The 23,810-nt window shown below is 36.7% G+C and overlaps 5 protein-coding genes across 5 annotated transcripts; 3 read left to right on the forward strand and 2 right to left on the reverse strand.

Annotated features, from left to right (window-relative positions):
* Positions 1 to 133: 133 nt before the first annotated feature.
* MONOS_5485 (uncharacterized protein) lies at positions 134 to 3,783 on the reverse strand (the record flags this gene model as incomplete). Its single annotated transcript, XM_067875636.1, has 2 exons — positions 134 to 3,592; positions 3,667 to 3,783. The coding sequence occupies 2 exons, from the start codon at positions 3,781 to 3,783 to the stop codon at positions 275 to 277; spliced, it is 3,435 nt and encodes a 1,144-aa protein (XP_067734181.1). The 3' UTR covers positions 134 to 274.
* A 1,836-nt stretch (positions 3,784 to 5,619) lies between these two features.
* MONOS_5484 (uncharacterized protein) lies at positions 5,620 to 13,805 on the forward strand (the record flags this gene model as incomplete). Its single annotated transcript, XM_067875635.1, has 1 exon — positions 5,620 to 13,805. The coding sequence occupies one exon, from the start codon at positions 5,620 to 5,622 to the stop codon at positions 13,642 to 13,644; it is 8,025 nt and encodes a 2,674-aa protein (XP_067734182.1). The 3' UTR covers positions 13,645 to 13,805.
* A 77-nt stretch (positions 13,806 to 13,882) lies between these two features.
* MONOS_5483 (MSTO1, cytoplasmic pro-mitochondrial fusion protein) lies at positions 13,883 to 16,972 on the reverse strand. Its single transcript, XM_067875634.1, has 4 exons — positions 16,887 to 16,972; positions 16,724 to 16,807; positions 14,480 to 16,664; positions 13,883 to 14,225 (listed from the first exon to the last, which is right to left on the reverse strand). Exons 1-4 carry the CDS (start codon positions 16,962 to 16,964, stop codon positions 14,017 to 14,019), a joined length of 2,556 nt encoding a protein of 851 aa, XP_067734183.1. The 5' UTR covers positions 16,965 to 16,972; the 3' UTR covers positions 13,883 to 14,016.
* Positions 16,973 to 17,084: 112 nt separating this feature from the next.
* On the forward strand, positions 17,085 to 18,473 carry MONOS_5482 (putative Lactonase drp35). The gene is made up of 8 exons (XM_067875633.1): positions 17,085 to 17,203; positions 17,257 to 17,324; positions 17,377 to 17,402; positions 17,455 to 17,516; positions 17,572 to 17,633; positions 17,691 to 17,808; positions 17,878 to 18,235; positions 18,292 to 18,473. The coding sequence occupies exons 1-8, from the start codon at positions 17,146 to 17,148 to the stop codon at positions 18,350 to 18,352; spliced, it is 813 nt and encodes a 270-aa protein (XP_067734184.1). The 5' UTR covers positions 17,085 to 17,145; the 3' UTR covers positions 18,353 to 18,473.
* A 2-nt stretch (positions 18,474 to 18,475) lies between these two features.
* On the forward strand, positions 18,476 to 22,660 carry MONOS_5481 (uncharacterized protein). The gene has a single exon (XM_067875632.1). It carries the CDS (start codon positions 18,855 to 18,857, stop codon positions 21,861 to 21,863), a length of 3,009 nt encoding a protein of 1,002 aa, XP_067734185.1. The 5' UTR covers positions 18,476 to 18,854; the 3' UTR covers positions 21,864 to 22,660.
* The last annotated feature ends 1,150 nt before the right edge of the window (positions 22,661 to 23,810 follow it).

Consider the following 23,810-nt stretch of genomic DNA (forward strand, 5'->3'; position numbering starts at 1 on the left):
TTATATTACAAATTGTTTGATTTTTAAAACTAGTGATCCCGACCATACTTGTTTGATTTATTCTTTCATTCAATTTCAAAAATGAATTTTCATGCTATTTCCATTGAAGTTTATCTATAAGAAACATTAAAAACAAAGGTTATAAGATATAAAGAATAAATTGTGAAATGGACGAAAATATAACAAATATTTCACTAAAATATTTCCGGATGGTTTATTTCTAAAGAAAAATTCAAAATTATTCGAATAAATGTAACAGTAGAAGACAATACTTTTAAAGAAACGGAGATGCATCGTCCAAATCCAATTCAATCCCGCCCATGATCCCGTCATCAAGCAGCAAAGTATCAGCTTGCTTATTTTTTCTTGAATGCAACACAGTCTGTTCATCTGAAGAATTGCCCTCACCAACTGCATCATTCATCACTCTGTTCGCGTCTCTCTGGTTCAAACTGTATGGATCATCAGACGATGATAACCTTAAAGCGTTTTGTGTGTGTTCGTCGCTGATCCCACCTATGTTCTCCAAAGGATGCCTTCTTGCAGCTGAAAAGCGACTCAAAAATTGTGCAGTTGCCTTTTCTTGAAGAGCATCCATTTCGTCCATTCCATTTTTGGTTATAATATTCTTCATGTCCCACACACATTTCCCCACTGCAATCAAAACACCTCCGATGATGGCAAATCCAAAGACCACAAAAATCAAAATAATCACAGACAATTCCCCTGATGACAGATTATCCACCCCAACAAACCACTTTTTATTAGCATTTTTTATTTTTTCTTTTTGAAGTGCAGCTTCTTCCTCAAACGAAACTTTATCGCTTTTTATTTCAGGCAGCGGCTCTGGTTTGGGCAGCTGAAGATGCGGAACAGGCACGCAGTTGTTGAATCTGTTCAGATAGAAGCCATCTTCGCATCTGCAAAAGACACACCTGCTCAAATCAAAAGACTTCCCATCTTTGCTCGTTGGATGGCCATAAATCTTGTGCGAATCGTCAGCTTTTTCTTCTTCTGATGATTTGATATTGCTTATTGCAAAAATATGATTGAAGACTCTGCGCAATTTACTCACAAGTCCCTTTTCTTGAACTTTTGCATCGCTAATTGAATTGTGGTTAATATTCGCAGATTTGCATCCTTCCTCGTCTTCCAGAACTTCCCAGCCAGCATGAACATCGAACAATTTACTCACCCCAGCAGCTGTCTTCACCCGCTCTTCTCCTTCCCACGTGGAGACAGAAGGCGAAAACCCGCTTGTCCAGTCTGCAGGGCAGTACTTGAACTCCATCAAAGTGTCTTCCTCGTCCCACAGCCAGCTCGACAGACTCATCATCGAATAGCTCATCTGCTGCCCTCTTCGCGGGAAGGGCTTCGGAAGCTTCGTTTTATCCAGATAGAATTCCTCTTCCTCCTCCCACATCGGCAATTCGTTTTCCCTCTTTCCTTTATTTGAAACATCGTTTGTTTCGATGCTCTCTTCTTCGTTGCTCCTGTCATATCCATCATCATAATCTATTTCTCCTTCCTCTTTCATCAATCTTTCCATCCTGCGCCTTTCCTTGTCAAGCTCCTCATCAATCTTGTCCTGCTCCTTCAGCAACTCCTGGAACAGATCAGACCCCATTACATTGCCTGAGCAAAATGATCCGACATCAATACTCGCAGTTGGTTTCGCTGGATCAAAGCCCAATGCAACTGTCTTTGCCAACCGCATTTCCCACAAATGCTTCGCAAATTGCGCACATGCGCTTCCACAAAGCCCGTCAGTGAGCAGAATCATTTCCGAAGGCAGAAACAAGCGCTGCCCAGCATATGGAAAAGACGTAAAGAATGGAGAAGTCGTAAACGGATCTGCAAAGTCGCTATTTCTCGCAAATTGCTCTGTCCACTTCCGCGTTCTTGATGTGTTTCCATCTTTGCTTTTCACTGTCTTATTACGAGATGTCAGAAACCACCTGTCGTTTGGCTGAAGTGTCTCAAAATCAGTCATAATCACTCGATACTGATCAGCAAGCAGCGGACTTGCATGGTCGTTGATTTGCGAGTGTGCCAAATCCACACGCCCATACAGCGGATGGAGCGAAGGAAATAAGAGGCGCACAAGCCCACGCACAAGATCAACTGAGCCGCCGGTGTTGCTGCGCAGGTCAATGACCAGCTTTCGGCAGTTCTTCAGCTTCAGGTATTTCATCGTATCAAATGTTGCTTTCACGAAGGAGTCAGTGTTTCCTGGCATAAATGAGCTGATTGCAAAAAGGCCAACTTTGAGATCAGGCATATAGTATGACATAATCTCAGAAGTTGAGGTTATAAGATAAGACTTCACATCATCACTTTCATCTTCGTCCTCAACTTTTGTTTCATTTTCATTTGGGACTTCATCATTCTTCGATGTCTGTGTGAGAATAACTTTAGCTTTGTGCGGAATGTTTACGGACACAACATTTGATGTTTTTGAAGTGTTTTCTGTCTGTTCAGACAGTCTATTGTGATATGCGAAATGTAATTGCTGACTTGGCTTCTCAAGCTCAAAACTTTGAAAATTTTTGAGCCGAACACTTTTTTTCGAATTATTTATTAATTTCGGAGAAAAAGTGTATCCAAAATAATCTTTTGGATCAAAATATTCAGAAATAGACGCATTACTACTAATACCAAGAAAATTATATGGTGCAGTCATTGTAATTTGCAGCAGCTTGCTTTTGCTGGCAACAGAATCCAAGTAAATCTCCTTTGCACGCTCCAACGGCATTCCTCGAGATCTTTTCATTTTTGAATTGTAAGGAAAATAACTCCGAAGTGAATTGAGTTGTGCTGATGCTGGTTTCTCGGCTTTATAATCTGAATAACTGTTTAATTCTTGGCCTCCTTCCGTTTTATCTTCATCCTCATCGGTTTTTGATTTCCCTGGCTCAGAACACCACTCAGTCACATTTTGTATATCAGCCCCAGTTAGTCCATAAAATGGAACCTTCACATCTTTTTCTTTGCCATCCACAATACACAGTATATTCCAGTAATCAGGAGGACAATCGAAAATCCCAGCCATCCGATACGAAAACTGAGATTGGATCGCCAAATTCAAACGAGCAGCCCGACTTCGTGAAATTCCAATTTCTTCATCTGCCCATTTAGCTAAAGTTTCAATTGGTGTTTCATTTTTTGGGAAGCCTTTCCCATTTAAAGAAATTGCTTTAACTTCACATCCAAGAACATTTTCAACTTGTCCAAATAATAAACAGAGTTCGGCTAACCCTGGCATCATTCCTTTTGTAACCACAGCTTTTAGAAAAGACCCGTTTTTGCTAAATTCAAATCCAATTGAAAATGGAGTCACATATGCAGCTTCATTGAAGCAAGGAGGATTGTAATCTGTATGTGGATCTCGCATTCTTCTTAAAGATTTAACAACGTCTAAATGCTTTTCAAATCCGTTTGTGTAGTTTTTGTTGTCAATTTCATCCAACACGGAAAGAATATCGATTGGCTTATCATTATAATCAGGTGGAGGATTCATCAAAATATCTCGAAATGCATAGCCTTCGAGTAAATTTTTTATGCGAGACACTAAATCTTTAGTTTCATCCAACTATGCGTAAATGCAATGAAAACGTTATTTCGTAAATCAACAAAAAAAAGCAACAATATTATAAATGCAAATACCGGAAAGTTAGAAAGACATTTAGACAATTCTGAAGCTTGAATAAGCTGAGTCTTTGTAATGTTGCATAATTCTCCATAAGTTGCTGTAGATAGCAAAAATATACAAACAAAAATCATAAATTAAAAATTTGTTTGGGGATCATGAAGATATAATTATTTTAATTCTCTTGAGAAGACTCAAAAAAATTGAGAAAAAATTCAACTTTGAACATGTATTAACAAATTTGATGATTGTTTCCTTTCTCATTTTCCATTTTCACATCATTTTTAATGATATGTTTAATATGCTCAATATTATCCATTTTATTCAAATGAATGAATATCGACAAATATGATGAACGTGAAATGTTTTGTTTTCTCCATTGCATGAAAGCTTTGTTGCATTTCAGTATTATTTTTCTGAAAATAATTATCAATAATTTGAATTTCAAAAAGAATTTCATGTAATCTGTTTCAGACAATCCATCAACAGAGCAGAATAATTAAAATGAATAAATTATAAAACGATTTGGGGCAAAATATTTGATTTTATGAAAAAAACTGAGATTTGTTCCAAACTTTTTCCGCAATCATTTCATTATAAATCGACCATTACAATGCAAATAATTTCAGAAACATTATTAAATTGAGAAAAATTATTGTTAGAGAAGAATGGAACAAAATTCATAAAGCTAAATATATTGTCCCATTTATAAATGAAAAAATGAAAAAAATGCAATTTCTCACTTATCATTCCAACAAAATAATAATCTCAATAAGTTTTATAATGGTGAGTGTTCCCACATTTCAAAGTTGAAAGCATTTAAAATGTTATCAATTCTTTTTTTCTGTTTTTCATTGATATTATTTGCTTGCTGCTTCAATGAGAATTCATTGCACGATAGCGAACTTGGATGCATTCCGCAAAATATTTTAAAAGATAAAAATCGTTTCCTTGATGAAATATTCAAAAGTCAAGCCGGATCAATTAAAAAAGAATATGAAAATAAATATTTTCAAAATATTGAATATGGTATTTGTTACAGTGTGATTGAAGTACACATTAAGTTGAGTAATGCTTCATTTGCAGCGAATCACATTTCTTTCATGAAGACAAATAAATCTGCACAAATTGAAATGAAAAATATCGCTTTTTTCCACTCCAATAATTGCAACTATCTTCCTGATTCTTCTCCAATCCATATCAAATGCACATCGCAAAGTCGGATTATGCTTCATAACATCTCATATATCTCTCTTCCATTTTTCGAAAACCCACAAAGTCTAATTCTCAGTTTTTCATCATATACTCAAATATCAATTGAAGAATCTTCGTTCTTCAATTTGCAAACTTTATCGAATTCCAACCTAGTGTGGAGCGGGAATATTAAAAGTTCTTTTGTTGACAAATGCCAGTTCCATAACATATCTCAATCGATGCCTTTTAAAACTTGCTCAAGTCAAGTTTCATTTTCAAAATGCTGCACATTTTCAAACAGCATCATTGCAAGTTCAGTAAATGCTATTGAAGGTGCAATTATTCATGGAACACAAAACTCAAATGCTTTCAATTGCTTTAATTCTTCTTTTATTCTCAGTGAAAGGATTGAAAATTCATTGATCTCAAAAAATAGAACGGAGACATCATCTTCGTTGAAGTTCAGCAATTGTGAATGGGTTGAATGCTCGGCAGATAGAGGAGGAGCACTGCATGTCCACGACAACATTGCTGCCGTGCTCAAAATCGCCAATTCTTCATTCGTGAGATGCAACGCAACAAACAAGAGAGGTGGAGCAATATATGCCCTCAATATTGCTAAGTGCCTTGTTTATGATACAACTTTTCAAGAATGCTATTGTGTAGCTTCCAATGATTATGGAGGAGCAGGAATAGAGTGTGAAAATCTTATTTCGCAACTATTGATTCAGAATTGCTGTTTTAAAGATGGATGGTCTGATAATGATGGAGGTGCAATGTTCATTTATGATTCTCAAACAAAAATCAAAGAATGTGTCATTGATTGCGCTTTTATTAATAATAGTTGTCATTCTTCAGAAAATGGAGACGGTGGAGGAGTTTGTATTTATCAAATGAAAGGAGGAGTGGTGTTTCGAAATTGCCGTTTTGAAAATTGTGATTCGCAACGTTATGGTGGTGGATTAACAACATATATTATGAATGAAAATAATGGAATACTTTTGTATTATTGTTTCTTTCACAACAATAATGCAATGCTATTCGGTCATGATATCTGCTTGCAAAATCCAACACAAAATCACATTGATGGATCATGCAAAACAACAAGGAGCTCCAATAACAGAGTTGCTCGCCGTTCTGATGGTCAAGACTTAAGCAATTATCTTTCCTGCGAATATGATTCAATCAGATATGTTGCTTCATTCATTGTTCAACCAAATGCAAACGACACTTACAGTTGCGGATCCTCCATGGAATATCCCTGTGAATCAATCAGTTTTTGTGTCTCACAGCTTATTCCTGGAGTTGTTATGAATATCAATATGATGGAAGGTGCAATCTCTGAGACACATCCCATTAAAATCCTTAACAATCAATACATTTTAAGTGGGCCAACTGAAAGCGGAGCAGAAATACAAACCATGTTCGCTGAATCAGACGTGTCTCTTTTCACTGTGTCAACCGGATCGCTTGATGTTAATCATATAAGAGTTATTCATGACTCTTCAATAAACAATAATAGAGAATCGCGAATATGCTGCATTTCCAGTTCAGGTGCAATCAATCTGAAAAACACAAATATATCAACTGATAATTCACATTCTCCTGACACATCTTTCAAAACTGAAATGATAAGAATCGTTGCTGGATCATTAACAATGGAAAATGTTGGATGGACTCGTTTTTTTTCATCAACGTCTTTCATATTTTTGTCACAGACAGAAATTTTGTCGATTTCATTGCTTGAAACAACATTTGAAAATATTATTCGAACATCTCAAGGTGCTGCGCTTATCGATTCTTCAACTACAACCGCAAACATTGCACTAAAAAAATGTATCATTGACGGATGCGGAAGTCAATCTTCTGTTGATGGAGGTGCCATATGCATTTCTTTGAATAGCCCATGCAAGCTAAAAATTGAAGAAGGAACAATTCAGAACTGCTATGCATCATCATCAGTTGGAAGAGGTGGTGGTGTTTTCCTAAAATTGTGCAATCTTCAAGTTGAGTTTTCTGTCTTCACATTGTTCAACAATAACGTTGCAAAATGGGGATACGACTTGTTCGTTCAATCTCCAGATCTTCAAGCCACTTCCACAAGTGGCCAAATATTGTTGAAAATACCTTGGAACAGCACTTTCAGCACAATCAGAGGATTGGATAATGAAGCAACATCTGTGCCTATTCCATTGTGTGTGTATCTTCTTGACCAGCCACAAAATATTACTGTGGCAAAGAATGATGCATTGAATCATCCTCTTTGCGGTTTCGAACAGTTTCCATGTTCGTCTTTGAATTATGCACTAACTCGTCAATCTGGAGACAAGTTCGTTGTTTTCAATGATATGGTCACTCTTTCAGAGGATATTGCTATCGAGCAAAATAAACATATAATCCAAGGTGCATGTGAATCTTGCGGACTTGACATAACAGACAAAATGAACGAAAATTCTAACTCATTGATCAGCATCTCGTCGATCACACACTTAACAACCTTGAAGTTTACTCTTCCAGCCGAGCTACCATTTCATCAATTGTTCATGAAGTCATCATCTTCTCTTCTTGAGATCATTTCTTGTTCAATCAGCACAAAAGATCCTGACTCCGTCATCACCTTTACGTTTCTAGAAATGGATGCAGGATTCCTCAACATTTCTTTGTTCAAAACAACATCCTTGCTTTTAGGAAGCAATCCATTGTTTGTTTTAAATGGTGAAAATTCAATCTGTTCTTTCTCTTCTGTTCACATAGAAAAAGTGTCTTCAACATTATCATCTCATATCTTTTCTGTTTCAAGTAAGGTCACATTCAAGATGATGAATTCGATGTTAAGTGCTTCAACAACTTCTCAGGACAATCAAGATCTCTCTCTTGGAGCAATTTTCGCAAATGCTCCTTTCTTGGTAGATCTTACAAACAACACAATCACAGACTTTGTAAAGAAAAACTCAAAAGGTGGTTCAGTCACGTGCACTTTGGAAGAAGGAGGAAAAATAGATATTATTGGAGGCACCATTTCCGAGTGCAAGAGTTTGAATGGAGACGGAGGAGGTCTGCGGATAGCAATGAGTGGAGCTTCATCTTTTTTCATTGGAAATGCAAGTTCTTTAGCTTCAAAGCATTGCGTGAACACGAACTCAGAGCAACTTTTAACTTTCATAGCAAAGTGTGTTGCAACAGCTACCACTGTGACAAATGCTGGATGTGGTGGAGGACTTTTCTTGCAAATTGGATCGAATGCTTCGTCATTTGTTCTAAATGACTTGCTCTTTGATCAATGCCAAGGCACAAAAGGAAAGGATCTGTTTCTTGTTGCTGATGATCTTTTTCAAGTTTTAAGCAATGATTCCATTTCTTTCAATCCCGATTTAAACGATTTCACTCGCCTCAATGGATACGAGCGGTCAACAAGCAACAACGCTTTTTCAATTCCTTTGTTGCTTTATCTGTGGGACAATTATTCGTCTGTCATTTATGTTGGTGGAATTGGCGCTTGGGACTTTTCCAGTTGCGGAAGTGAAACATATCCTTGTTCGTCCATCTCAGCCGCATTGAAACAACGCTTTGCAAATATAACGAAAAATTTGATTTTGCATCCTTCCTTTTGCATTCAAGAAGAGCTTCTTTTCTCTCAGAAAGAGTTTACAATTGGCAGCATTGAAGATTCAATAACCTGCCCAATCACGGATACAGCAATCAATAAAAGAAACGCTTTGATAACATCTCAAAAGTCAACATCCTTTGAAGGAATAACCTTTTTGCTTCCACAAAATCTTATTTCTCATTCATTGATATTTTTATGCCTTTCAGATACACTGAGTTTGAATAAGTGTGCCATCCAGTCGAAAGAAGAATACATCTCTTTTGTTTTCGGAAGTGTTGAAGGAGGGAAGCTTCTCATATCTGAATTCCAATTTTGTTACGGAACTGTCGACACAGGTGCTGTATTTTCTGTGAATGGAACGAACGGTGATGCTTCAATACAAATGAGCTTCTGTAACTTTGAATCACTTAAAATTTCAACTGGAAATTTGATTAGTGCTGCAAACAGTGATGAAAGTAATATCACAGAATGCAATTTTTCAACAATTTCCAGGGTAAAGGGGAGTGGAGGTTGCTTTCATTTCGTCTGCAGTGATAGTGTTGAATCTGAACTTCGAAGCGCAAAAGTTAGCAAATGCAATTTTGACAAATGCAGCGTCGAAGAAAAATATGCTGGAGGTGGCGGCGTGTTCTGCTCTATTGATGAGCATTCATCTGTTTTCATAAGTGAGTGTCAATTTAGCAATTGCATCGCACCAAATGGAGATCAAACTTCCGGGTACGGGGGTGGAATATACTTCAATCTTGTCTCTTCAAATTCCAGCTTTTGCATTTCTGCTCCACGCTTTCCTCCACAATCTCCAAACAAAGCAAAATATGGCAACGATGTTTTCATAAAAGCAGTCGATTTGTCGCGTAGCATCACAAATGAAACTTTACCATTTGTTGCCAGCGTGATGGAGTCGCTCACAAAAGAGTCATTGAGGGGATATGATGGAGAAGATGAAGAACATGCAATTCCTTTGCAATTCTTTTTGAAGACATTGAACTCTTCGTTATTTGTAAAATCGGATGGCATTGATGTGATTGTTTGCGGTTTTGAAGAGTATCCTTGCCATTCATTCGGGTATTCGCTTCAGAGAATTGCAGGAAAAGAGAATAAATCTCTTTCTATAATTGACGAAGCAATTCTGAATTGTGAAGTTATTTTGAATGCCACAAAAGTTGCTTCTGTAGGAGATGTTGTGTCGCATTTAGTTTGTGTACGAGCGTTGGATGGAAATACGCACAATGTGATTAGTGTTGATGCTCATTCTTCTATCAAATCAGTGAATATCGAATTCCCGAACGCTTTTAGCAATGAAGCAAATGCCTTTATTTCACTGAAAGAAGATATGAGTCATTTAACAATCGAAGAATGCGAATTTGTACAGCTCGAAGCTGATTCCACATCGCTTCAGTTTGAGCTTTTTGTGGTCAAAAAAGGATGGTTGACTCTTTATCAGACCTCATTCACCGCCATTTCCTCGTCAGTTCCCCTTTTCGATTTTTCTCCTTCTGCTTTCGTTGAAATACAAAATGCGAATATTGAAGATATTTTCCTTTCTTCGAAAAGCGCATTCATTTTGAGAGATGAAATCGAAAATGATCATTTAAATTTCGTTGAAGAAGAAAACTGCAACATTTGCTTTTCTTCATGCACATTTCTTCGCATCCACCAAAATTTCTCTGATAATCCGTCTGCCATCCAGGCAGGAAAACGAAGGAACAACGGAATAATGATTGCAAACTCAACGTTCCAAGATTGTGGTTCGACTGTTTCACAAAAAGGCGGTTGCATGCTGCTGGAACTCCACGAGAACTTTAAGATTGTTTGTTCCAATTCCACAATTGCCGAATGTTTTGCTTCATATGTGGGCCGAGGAGGAGGAATTTTTCTAATTGGAAAAACTGATAAAAATCAGCCTTTGCAATTTGCATTTTCAAATATAACATTATCTGGAAACAGAGCATATCGTGGCTTTGACTTTTTTATTAAATGTCAAAACATTGAAACTCAAATTGTTGAGGAGCAGTTCCAGCTTGATTTTCGAAGTCTAAGCAGCAAAGAGCTCTCGATATGGGGCTGTACCAGAGAATCGAACGAAGACGAACAAGACTTACTTCCAAAAGTTTTTTTGTTCAGAAGCGAAACAATTTTTGTTTCCGGCGTTTCGAGTAATAACACAAATAACAGACAATGCGGCAGTCTGAGCGGCCCGTGCACTTCGTTGGATACAGGCATTTCCCACATAATCCCAACAAAATATTCTCAATTATTGATCGTAGAGGAAACAAATTTGCAGTCTACAACTTCCATTAAAAGCGTTTTAATTCGGTCTTTAGATCAGCCTGAAAAAGTAATTATTCATTTGGACGAAAAAATAGAATGCGAGAAAAGTCCTTTAATTGCCTCATACGACATCGTCAAATTGGAATATCTTTCATTTATTTTCAACCCCTCGTTTTGTTCTGACGCCAACGCTTTAATTGGGCAGATGAATGGAACATTGACGATTTCGTTTTTGCTTTTTTCAGTTGAACCAAATGATTCGATCCCTGTGAAAAACGATTTAAACTTCAATATTATATCTGTTGATTGCGGTAGCTTATTATTGGAAAATTGCGAGTTTTCGTTTTTCCGTTTGGCCAGGCCGATGATTCTCATTTCTCCAAATGCTGAAGCAAGAATTGAAGACAACGTAGTTCATGATATTGCAAGCCAAAAGTCATTGTTTGCTTTTGAAAATGCTCTTTGGGTGGTTGTGCATGATTTGAATATTTCTCGAATACAGTTTCAAGAAGGAACTTGTTGCGAATTTGAGTTTTCAAATGATTCAAAGGCAATATCGTCTTGTTTGTTTTTTGAAAATATTACAACTTTTTCGGATATGGCATCTTCTATTATGGTCAACGACATTGAAGCACTGGAATTATCAATGGAGAATTGCTCGTTTAGGAATTGCATTTCTCGTTCAGAAAAAGGATCCATTGCCTTGATCAGCCTTTGCAAAAATGTTACAATCAGTTTTTGTTCATTTGATGGATTAAGTTCTGAGGTAAATTTGAGTGTTCAGAATTCAAAATCAGATGCTATTTGCAAATGGAATGGTTCTTTGGTGGATTTTTCAAGCAGTGATGTGTTCATGAAAGAAGCAAAAATAGAAAACTCACCAAAAGGCGGATTGTCATTGTCCGAAGGAAGTGTATCGATAGAAAAAGGGGAATTTGCAGGAAATAACGCGCGCGTAGAGGGATATTCATCGGCACGCAGAAACATTTTGTGCTTCAATGCAAAAAAGTTGGGATTGGTTGATACGAAGGAAGGAGGAACAGCAAATGATAACAAATTACAATGGATAATTAACGATGGCTGCAATCTCGTTGGCTCTGGATTTGAAAAGGGATGGGATCTGTTTACGCCAATTCTTGAGGATATTAAGACAGAAGATTTTAGAGAATTGATAAGACTGAGATTTTTCGGAAAGATGCTCCATCCATGCAATCTATCATTTCAGGTGATAAGCTCAAAAGGTGAAGAAAAGCTGATTGAAACATATGAGCTTGGGGAAGAAGGGTATTTGACCGAGAAAGAAGCTGAAGGGATAGTAGGTTCAAATTTAATCAAAGAAGCAGAAGATGAGGCAGAAGTGCTTGTCAGGCTAAAATATGGATTCAAAAAAAGCCCTCTATATACAGATTGCGTTGTGATAAAGAATAGAACCGAGCTACTGAAAAATACAGATGGGAACGTTGTGAAAGGAGGAAAGAAAGAAAGAACATTGTGGCCGATCATTGTTATTATCCTTGTTGTTATATTATTGATTGTTCTTATTGTATCAATAATATTCATTGTTCGATGGAGAAAAGCTAAAAATGAGAACGAAGATCTGAGAGAGATTGTGGAAGACACAGTGAGGAAGGATCCGAAACTGATTGAGATGATAACTATGGAGATGTCTCCCGAGGAGCAGTGGCGAAGAGCAGAAAGAGAGGCAGAGAAGAAGAATGATGAGAGAATGAAGAAGAGGGTGTATGATACGAATATGCAACATTCTGAATCATCCGAGCATCTTCTATCTGAGAGTGGTTCAACTGAATACATCTTGGGAAGAGATTCAGATAAGATTCCTCAATGGGCGTTAGAAAAGGAGGAGGAGGAAGAGATAAGAAAGCAGACTCCATCTCCATCCATTTCATCCACTTCAACAACTGATTCAGATTCGACTTTTGTTCGATCAGAGAGTCTGTGCCCAACCACCTCATCCATGTCGAATCTTGTGGATGCGATGGCGTGCTCATCGCCACACGAGAAGCTGATTGTGGATCTGAGGGATTCGCTGTTCATGCTGCTGCATGGGCGGAACAAGACAAAGGAAATGCCGATTGGCACATTGAAAGAAAGAGAACAAATAGCTGCACAGATTTTGTTCTGGGTGGCCAATCTCGCACTGCATTCATTTGATGAAATGGAAAATCCTCTTTCTTCACTTTCCAACCTCAGCCCGCACGTTGTTTTATTCTCTGAGCATATGGTAATCTGCATTGTGATGCACTCAGATTTATTATCAGATGATGATTCAGATTCCTCATCCATCTCTTCATCAACAGTTGTGACATCTGCAACTGACGATGATGATGATGATGATTCACTTCCCTCATCAGCATTTGAGGATGAGGATGACTTCAAAAAAGAGTGCCTGAGATGGAAGGCACCAGAACTGCTGATGAACAAGAAGATGGGTGCAACAAAGGAGTCTGTTGTATTTTCCATTGGGATGATGCTGTGGGAATGCTTGACTCTTCAGATCCCGTTTGGGGAGTATCCAGCAGAGGTGGCAGGGCAGAAGATCGCGAATGGAGAGAGGCCAAGTGAAAAGTCAATGGAAGAAAGTGGATTAGGAGAGCTTGTGAAAAGCTGCTGGCAATCACAATGCTCTTTTCGTATTTCTATAGATGATTTGAAAAGAGAGCTTTTTTTACATTTCCCCGCAGGAACAATGATTCTAACGATGTCAGATGCAATTGACGATGAGGATGGAACAGAAGAGGATATCGATAAAACGAGCGATGAAGTGCGATTAATCTCGGAACCGCAAGAAACATTTTCAGTGAATTCATCTAAAAAAGGGAAAGAGAAAAGAAAGCAACTTGATCAGAAGAAGAAAGAAAAAATAAGAGAAACAGAAAAAGTACAAATGAAGATTATTACATAAGATGGGATTAAATGAGAAGTGATTTTTTAATGCAAAAGAAACATTTTCACCATTTTCAAAGAAAAGATGGAAAATGTTTTGAAGTCATTTTGCAGTTATCCTAAAATTTATTTTTACAAAAAAATGAAGCATATTTGAAAGATAAATAACTTAGTAATATTTGATTATTTCAAAAACATAAAGCTTGTAAACGATTTTTTACATTATCAATTTATTTTTTTAATTGTGTTCCGACCAAAATAAATGCCCGTGTTATAAAATCACCATAAATTATTGTACTCCTTCAAATTATAAATCAAAAACTACACTCATTTTTAGCGCAAAGCGATTCTTAATTTTTCAATTTCTTGAATAAAACAGAATTTAACGATTTCAATCTAAATATGCTTCAGCTGTATTGCTCAAATAATTCACAGTATCAGAATAATCAGGCGATTTGCTAAGGCCAGGAATGAAACCTGTGTATTTATGGGCATTGAGCGTATCAGCAAGGACTGACAATGGAAGAGAAAGAGAAGGCGATGAATGAACACGAACAAGAGATCTGCAATGCCTACAACGCTCGCTTAATGGAATAATTGCTGTTTTGCAGAAAGTGAGAGAAAAAAATTATGATAAAGCACATATTGGAAGAAATTAAACACGAATAAAAATTAGAGCGACATTCATTCATTAGTTAAAACTTCATATTTGCAAGAACAACAACAAAAATTTCTCTCTCTTTTGTCTCGATGCAATGCAATGCAATGGCAAAAAGAAAAAAAGAAAAAAAAAAAAAAAAAAAAAAAAAAAAAAAAAAAAAACGGACAAATAATAAAAACAACATATTGCATACATGATGTCATTGGAGAAGGAGGTAAGCGAAATGCGGGATAAGTAATGGGAATATTTTGTGAGAGAGGGAAAAGAGAAGTTGTGCGTGAAAACGCGGGGAAAGACGAGAGAAACGACGATAGACGCTCTTTTGTCACAGAAGGAGGTGGAAGAGATGGCTCAGTCACAGGAATTTGCGAGGAAGATGAAGATGACGTGTGATCATAAAACGAAGAAAATGTTGTCCTCAGACGCTTTGGTTGAGAAGAAGAAGAAGAAGAAGAAGAAGAAGAGGAAGAAGCCAAATGGAGAGCAGACACAGAAGAAGGTCTGGAAGCCAAAATGTTTGTGTCCTCCGCATGCATCGAAGACGATGATGAAGACTTGGCTGCCTTTGACGATTTCTCATCTTCGCAGTCACTTTTCATCAGGACGTGCTCTGAGTAGCACTGTTTCCGTCTGATCTCATTCTCCTCCTCAGCTGTTAAAGTGGAGCCTTTGCCCATCAAAAACGACGAGTCTGCAGAATTGTATCCTTTCTCATCGCCCACAAACAGCCCACGCGTCGGGAACGGCGGCCAGGCTGAGCCAGAAAATGCATTCAACGGACTCACATTGGTTGGAGGATAGGAAGATCTGCCATCACTAGCAGAGGGCGGAGGAAAGAGTGCGTTCAGTCTGCGCATCGAAGGCGAAAGAGAAGTCGAAGAAGAAGTAAAAGCAGTGTTCAAAGGAGCGAAGGGTGTGAAGGAAGATGCTGAAAATCCTAAAGAAGCTGCAGTCGCCTCCAAAGACGATGCTGTCGATGATGATTGCGAATTTGAAGGAGAAGAGAACAAAGGAAGCGCAAAAGATAGTCCATTTATTTTCATTGAAGGGCGCGGAACAAGAGACGCAACAAGCTTTGGAAGTTCCACTTTTTCAGAGAAAAGAGAATAGCTTGAAGACGACGCTGAAGGAGCGTAGTTCCATCTGTCGTTCATTCTCCAGGTGAGTGTGTATGCTTCAACGGCAGCCGCAAGCACAGCGCCAGAATAATATCGGAGCTCAGGGTTGAAATGCGGGATGATCGAAGACCAGCGTTTTTGGCAGTAGTTGGCATCCCAATGACGTGCAGACAAGGGAATGATCTGCGTTGCTGACTCGGACAATGCTGAAAGTGTGTGGCAGAAAGAATATTGCCTGGAAAACGCCTTCAAAGACTCGACATACGAACTTGTTTGGTGGCTGCTCGCATCAGAAGAAGCCTCAGAACTGACAGCAGATGAGTTACCCTTTTTGTTTTTTTTAGCTTCTTTATGCTTCTTCCTCTTTTGAGACTTCGTGAGAGGCTGAGAGCCTGATTGCTTTTTGCTATTCTGTTGCTGTTTCGAAACTTGTTTTTCTGACATTTTTTGCCCATCTCTTTGGACTTCCTTGTGCTCTCCGTCTTCATCCCCTTCATCATCAAGATCTTCATCTTCCTCACTTTCAAGCATCTCTCTCTTTTTCCTATCACTTTCCTTCTCCTTTTCCATAAGATTAAATACAATTCGCTCTCCTTTCGGGTTCTCATCAGCCATCATCTCCAGTACCTCTTCAGCCACCCCTCCCCATTCGCTTTCTCCATCAACAAGGCACACACATCCGCGACATCTGTCGCATTCCTCCAGATAATACCTCAGCCCATCTTCGCATTCTTCTCGCATTCTTCCTCCATCACTTGCCATCGCTTCCCGTCCCGTCTCATACGGGGTTGTGACATCTGCCATCGGAACATCAAAAAGTGATGGGGCAAAAAGCACCGTGGAGCGGGGATGAAGATGAGGAAGGAGAAAATCTGTCCAAGTTATTCCTTCCAAAGTCAGCTCTGGAGGCTTTGAAAACAATTCAATTCCGTCCGAATCTGGCCTTGTACTTGAAGATGAAGTTGAAGGAGAAGATGATGAAAATGAGTCTTCTTCAGTTTCTCTTTCTTCATAGAATTGTGACTCAAAATCTAATCTAGGAGCTTCATCTTCGTTTTCCAATAATGATTGAAGAAACTTATTTCTTGGATATCTTGGTTGTTGGATAGTCTGAACAGATCCCCAAGTATCAATTTCTGTTGGTGGAGAAAAATCGGATAGAATGTCATCAGATTGATCATAAAGATATCCTGTTGTACGTACAGCGCCCATGCTGCTTTGAAGGTCAAAAACCAACAGACGAGGCGTGTATGTTGCATACTGTTGTTTAAATAATATCAAAAAATAACAGCAAATGCAAAAAAGAAACTGATAAATACCCCATCAACTTCTCCAGTTCTGTAAATTTGATCCATTAAAATTGGAGAGCATGAATTATCTGAAAAGTAAGATAGAAAATCCTCCTAAAAGGAAAAATTGAAGAAATAACATGGCAAACAAAATTTTGAACAACTACATAAAATACAATCAACTATAACATACTTGGAAATTCCAAAAATGACTTCCAACAATGTTTGAAAACCCTCCGAATTGGAGAGTTATTATTTCACCTCCAGACATTTATAATTAAGGTTCATTTCTATTTCAATCTTTTGAATTAATTTTATTGATATGTCACAATATGTTATATTCATTTCGTCAAAAAACATCAAAAACCATTTCAAAGATTATTAAGGGACAACTGTTTAAGTTATTTCCTTTCTTCTTTCCATAGTTATTAGGAATAATTTAAAATTTTTCTATGGAAAAAGTATTTGAAGGAGGTCATCAAATTACCGCTCCTTGCTTTGACGATAAAGGCATATTTATCAATAAATTTCACTTTAATGAATATTTATCAATTTTTCTTTAGTTTTAATCATATCATCAATGGGCAGTGGAGAAATTTTTCGAATAGATCAATCTGATTCAAATGTTACAGTATAGATTATTTTAAATTTAATCATTTCTTATCAAATAAATTTTTTTGAAGCCAACAAGACTTAGTGGTTCTCCAAGGTTTGAAGCATTAAACAATTTTTACACATTTTCAAATATTTTGAATTAATAGTTCTATTCAGTTCAATTCAGAAGGACTGATGCACGTTGCTGACATGTCAGCTAAGTCAATTTGTTTGACAAAAATACTATTCAAAAACTTGTTACACCACTATTTTTTATGATTTAGTGTCATTTGACGGAAGCGAATTGAGTACGATTGTAAGTGAATTTGAAGGAAAGCAATTCAAGGTTTATAATAATAATAATTATTATTTTGGATGAATTTTCTTTTCAAATGATTTTTAGGGACCAAATTCATTAATTTTTGCTTCAGATGGAACGATGTATTTTACAGATTCTGGACCACTTGGTGAAACGACTTTGTTTTCTCCTGGAGGCTCTTTGTTTTCTGTTGACAACGAAGGTTAATTATTTGAACTTTTTCTTCTCTTTCACATCACTCGAAATTTTATTTATTTTTTATTTTCAAAAGGCAAACACCTTCAACCAATTATCTTGAATAGCCTTGCTCATCCAAGTGGTATTGCTTTGTCAGCAGATGACAGCACACTTTTTGTTTGCGAAACACTTCAGAATAGACTCTTGAGAGGTGTTCAGTCTCCTCCAGGAGTGTGGCATTTTTCTGTGTTTCATCAGTTTTCTGGTTCACTTGGGCCATCATGCGTCGCATTACATCCCGAGACGCAGATGATTTATGTTGGAATGTTTGATATTGCTGGGCCTCATAGCTCAAAGAATAGTGGAAGTATTATGGTTCTATCAAGCGAAGGTGAGTATGTTGAAACACTTCTTGTTCCTGGAGTGCAGATCACAGGACTAACATTTTCAAGGTATATACAATTTTAAATTATAATTCTACTAAGAAGCTATTAATATTTTTTTGTAGTGATGCTCGATTATTTGTGACGGAATCATCAACAAATACTGTATATTGCACACAGTGTTGATTGTTGTTTATTTTATTGATTTTTTCTTCGAATCACTTTTTTCACCTTTCATGATGCGCAAAGTGATTTTCGAAGACAAACAATTATTTTATGTTATAAAAGATTGGTTAAGATCATTCAATATTTTTTGATTTTTTCATTAAAGATAATGACATTACCTCAAAAAGTGGGATATATGAAATATGTAATCTTAAGAGAGCACAATAATCCAAAAGTCGTTGCGAAAAGTTTTGTCAGATGAATTGACAATTTTAATTTTAAAATTTCTTTTCTCATTGTTTAATTCGCAAAAACAAATATATAATTTCCAAATGCGCTATTTTTTTAACGTTAGGGAAATCACATAATCAGTCATTATTCCCGGAATACGTTAGGGTTTGCGAAAGAACATTCTTTTTTATTATTTTAAACTTTGAGAACATTTGGACACATATTTCAGTATTGCATTCAAGAATCTCATATCTCGATAAAAGATGGTGATCTTGAGAAATGCGCTCAAGCTATGCTTCAAAAAATGATGGAAGATGCAATTACTGACGCGCAAAGCAATTCAAAAGATACCCGAATACACGGACAGCAAGAACTCATTTTCGTGCTTCAAACCAGTGTCGAAGCGTGCAACTATTTTGTAAGAACTTCATATTTTCGAAAAATGTCTTCTTTTATTCGAAACTATCCTCGGAATGAAGGAATTTTGGATAGTAAGTTTTTCTCAACGATTGATCTGAGTCATATGCCTGTAAAAGGATTGCGAGAAATAATGACTCCTTTTTCTGAGCGCTATCTAGCATTAGAATGCATTTCGTACTGCTTGGCTCATGGATGCTTTGGTGGATTTATGATCCAAGTTATTGGCGAACTTAGAATATATTATACAGAAGTGAAAGTTACAAAAAGTGTTGAGCTACCAAATTCAAATGTGCTAGGCAATGATGAGGAGGAAGATATTACCGTTAGTTCGTTCAATGAAATAGTTCGGCTGAAAATCGTCAACATACTGACACTTTTCTACAGGCAGGGCTCGAAGAAATTTTTAAAAAACGACAAATTTATTATTGATGAAGATGAAATCGACTTTGAGATCATGGACAAAAAGGGAGATGAATTGGCAGATGGATTCAATGACGAAAACGAAGATGAAGGCAAAATTGAGCTTCATAACAATTCATCTAAAGAAGAAAAAGCAAAAGAAATAGAAAAGAAAGAAACAACTCAAGACATTAAGAAACGTGAAGAATCTAAAGAAACAAAATCTCAAATGACAAAAAAGCAACAAGGCGACAAGCAACGGCCAGCGGACGAAGATGATGAAAAAAGCATTGCTTTGAAAGCAATTCATGAAATGTTGATTATCGAAGAGTTGCTGGCGAAATATGAATTTGAAGTTGAAGACCAGTGGAACGAGAAAAAACAACAAATGACGAATATCAAAGCTGAAAAGGAGAAAAAAGTGCAGTTTCAGGAGGGAGCTGAGTCAGAGACAAAACAAGGGCAAAAGGAAAACCAGAAGGATGCGGATGGGAGAATTTTCCAGAACACATTCGATCAGAAATCAACTTCCTTGAAGAATACAACAGAATCCAGGCAATCAGAGAAGAATGCTGATAAACAGGAAGCGAAGTCCAAAGAAGAACAAAGAAGTTCCATCGCACAAATGAGAGAGGCATTGCTTCAACAGCAAGCCGAAGAAGAAGAGAAAACGCTGAAGGATTTCATGAACTCGCAGAGAATGGAGTCATATCCTTCTTCACAAAGCGCCAGCTCCAGCTCGCCTTTAAAAGGGCCGTACCAGAAACGAATGGGAATAAAAGCTATGAAGAGGAAAACAGTCAAAATGGTGGCAGAATCAGACAAGAAAAAGATAAATGCGGAGAAAGAGAAAGATGGCAGTGAGAGTAAAGAAAAAGGAGAAAATTCAAAAAAGAAGAAAGAAATTGCAGATAAAATAAGGAAAGATGAGGAAGCTGATAAGAGGATTAAGGAGATCATACAAAGATTTGAAAGGGAAGAAGAAAGGAAGCAGAAAGCAGAGGAAGAAAAGAAAAGAAAAGAAGTTGAGGAAAGAAAAAAGAAAGAAGAAAAAGAAAGAGAAAAGAAACAGCAGCAGCAGCAGCAACAACAAAGGAAAGAGGATAAAGAAGAGGATAGAAAAAAGATGGAAAAAGAAGAGGAAATAAAAAAGATAGAAGAGGAAGAGGAAAAGAAAAAAGAAGAACAAAACAGAAAAAAAGCAATCGAAGAAGAGGAAAAGAAGAAAGATAAAGAAGAAAGAGAAGAAAAAGAAAAAGATAAGGAAGAAAGAAAAGAAAAAGAAAAAGAAAAAGAAAAAGAAAAAGAAAAAGAAAAAGAAAAAGAAAAAGAAAAAGAAAAAGAAGAAAAGAAAGACAAAGAAGAAAGAAAAAGAGAAGGAGGAGAAGAAGAAAAATTAGAAGCTAATAAAGAAGAAGAAGAAGAAGAAGAGGCAGCAGCGGATGTTGAAGAAGAAGTTGAAGAGGTTGAAGAAGAAGATACAAACAATAACGAACAGAAAGCCCAATGCCAATATGATTGGGAAGATTCATTTATACCAATGTTTATGATTGAGGAGTTCTATAGAAAAGAGGAAAAGTTTGCATATGAAGAGAAAGACGAAGAGGAAAACGAAGAGGAGGAAGAAGAAGAGGAGGAAGAAGAAAAAGAAAAAGAAAAGACAAAGGAAAAAGCAAGTGAAACAGAGAATGGTAAAGAAGAAAAGAAAGAAACAAAGGAAGAAGAAAAGAAGGAAGAAGAGAACAAAGAAGAGGAGAAAGAAGAAGCAAAACCTCAAATTTTCCAGCGAGGAAGAGAGAAGGATGACATTGAAATAGCTTTTCCCTTGCCTGAAATAGCGAGGTCCAATGGTGCGAAAAACGGAGCTCGTCCAAAGAAACGTCCTTGCCACAGAAAATTGACATTCAGAAACTTGAAAAAAATGGCAGAAAAGGACACGTCTGCAAAGATGCTCTGCCAGAAACTTGTTGCAAATGCAGTTATGAACCATCCGCTGTACACAAAAGCAGACGAGTTTGCTGAAAAAATCGCAGGTTCGTCAGCTGGCAGGGATAATGGACACAGAATGATGGATGTTGGCGCATCAATTTTTGGTGTGTCATCAACATTGCCCACAAAAGCGAGAACGTCCACAGCAACAACATTTCAACCATCTTCTTTGTCAAATTATGAATATTCCTCTCCTTTTATTCAATCTTCTCCATCATTGGACAAACCTCTGCGCTTCTCCAACTGCCAGAAACCTTCTCTCCATCAGCTGCAAGAAGCTGTGCACCAACGGAACATTTACATTCAGCAGCAACAGCAGGAGATCAGCCGCTTGCGAAATGAATACGTTCTGCTGTGCAAAAGTGTTGAAGATACAGAGAAGAACATTGAGGCACATCAGCAGACTATCTCATGGAGAGACAGATGCTATGCGGATTCTGAGGTTGACAGACTTCAGCTTTTTTCAGATATGACAAAGGAGATGCCTGGCTGAGAGCTATGAATACGGAATTATTATTATTATTATTATTATTTTCAATCGGATCAAAATGGAAAATGCCCATAAAACAATTGATAAAAACCGGTTTTCAACAATCGTTAAATATTACAAATAAGCTTCAATATGAATATTGCCGCATGCTAATGAAGGGGAAAACAAAATTTCTTCATAAATTATTTACTAATTTAATTTCGTAGTTTTTAACGTGCCTTCTGAGAAGGAGTTAGGTTATATATATATTTTTTAAATTTGCTCTTGTACTCAAAACTTTATTTTAGGGTTTGCTTTTTTCTTCAAATGATGGTTAATGATGCATCAAATCATCTTTGCATCATTGAAATTTTGAGCAATGAAAAAATATTAAATCAGCAACTCATCCGAATAAAGCTTTGTATAAAAAGAATGCAGATTTTTAAAGGTGACATAATTTAACTACAAGCTGATTTTTATAAACATTTGATTTAACTCAAAAAATAAAATAAAATAAAAATGAATCAAAAATAAAAAAGTAAAGGAAGGGACACCTGATAAATAAACTTATGACAAGACTAAAAAGATATTAATGCAAAGATACAATTATCGCATTTGCCTCGCTTTCACATGCAATTGTTTCCATATCAGTCCATTTTCACCAAATGTTTTCTATGACAGCATTGTTTTGAATGTTCATTTCCACAAAATATCATTTCCTTTCTTCCTCTCTCTCTTTCTTTTCTTTTCTTTTCTTTATTTTCTTTTCCTTTTATGTCTATCTTTTCTTTTTATTTTGCACACACTTTGGAAAAGTCAAAATATGCTATTCGGTGATAGACAATTATATCAAGTTTCTATGAATTTTTATTAAGGTTTTGATTGATTGCATGTTTCACCATTTTACCCTAACTTGCCTTCTCATGTCACTCAGCATCTTCACAATCTCTTTTCCTTTCACTGACTCAGAACTCCTTCTGCTTTCATTATATGTGCTAATTGGCGCATTGATATTCTTCCAAGTGTGATGGTTATCAACTGCACAGAAAGAACAACAAGAACAAGATAAGATATAATGCACGCTTTTGTCTTTGAGTGCAATGATTGATGTAGTGCTGATGAAAAACTTAGACAATGAAGTATGCGTGCAGGAAAATGATGAAAAAGTAGTTTGCAACGATGAAGATGATGAATGAAATATTGCAAATTTGATTTGTTTTTTTTTTTCTTCCTGAACTCATTCTCTGTATTTCAGTCTCAAGAAGAATGACTTGAATTCTTGGAAATAAACCAGATCAATAGACCGTTTTGTGCTTTTCCTGCACTTCAGATGAAAATGATGAACATTGCGAAAGGAAGAAGTTGATGTTTGAGATGTGTTGATGAAGTAGAAATCCTTTTATTTTCAATCATGCCTTTGCTGCCTTTGAGGATATGTTTATAAATGAACGTAAATCCATTTCCTCTTCCAAAACGATGATGATGAATGCCGAACCAAAAACATTCGAAAGAATTGTTTCAAATGCATCTTCTTCCATTCATTGCATCTATAATTATCATTGCAATTTGTTCTTTTCCTCTTCAAAATTATTTCAATTAAAAAACAGCCTTCAACCTGCTTCTGCCTCCTCATTTACCATTTTAATCTCTTTCCCCAAAAGAAATTCTCCCAGCAAACTGAAATTATCAGGCATTTCTCGAATAACTTCTATTGCTCTATCATATTAAATAATAAAAATAAAAAAAAGTATTTTCATGAAAAGACTCGAATAAAACAGAGATTATTGCATACCAATCGCTCATTGCATCCATTCCTGCAACCCCTTTGCCTCAGCAAAAAATATCCATTTTCACTCATTTCTCCATTCGGTCTTTTTCCCTTGAACTGAAATTTTCTCTCTTTCTGCAAAAGACATATAAAATACCCAATTCAAATGCTCATATAACCTTGTGCCGCACATCCCATCCCTT

Source organism: Monocercomonoides exilis, assembly GCF_001643675.1.
Source record: "Monocercomonoides exilis strain PA203 chromosome Unknown scaffold5-2102611, whole genome shotgun sequence".
NCBI lineage: Eukaryota > Preaxostyla > Oxymonadida > Polymastigidae > Monocercomonoides > Monocercomonoides exilis.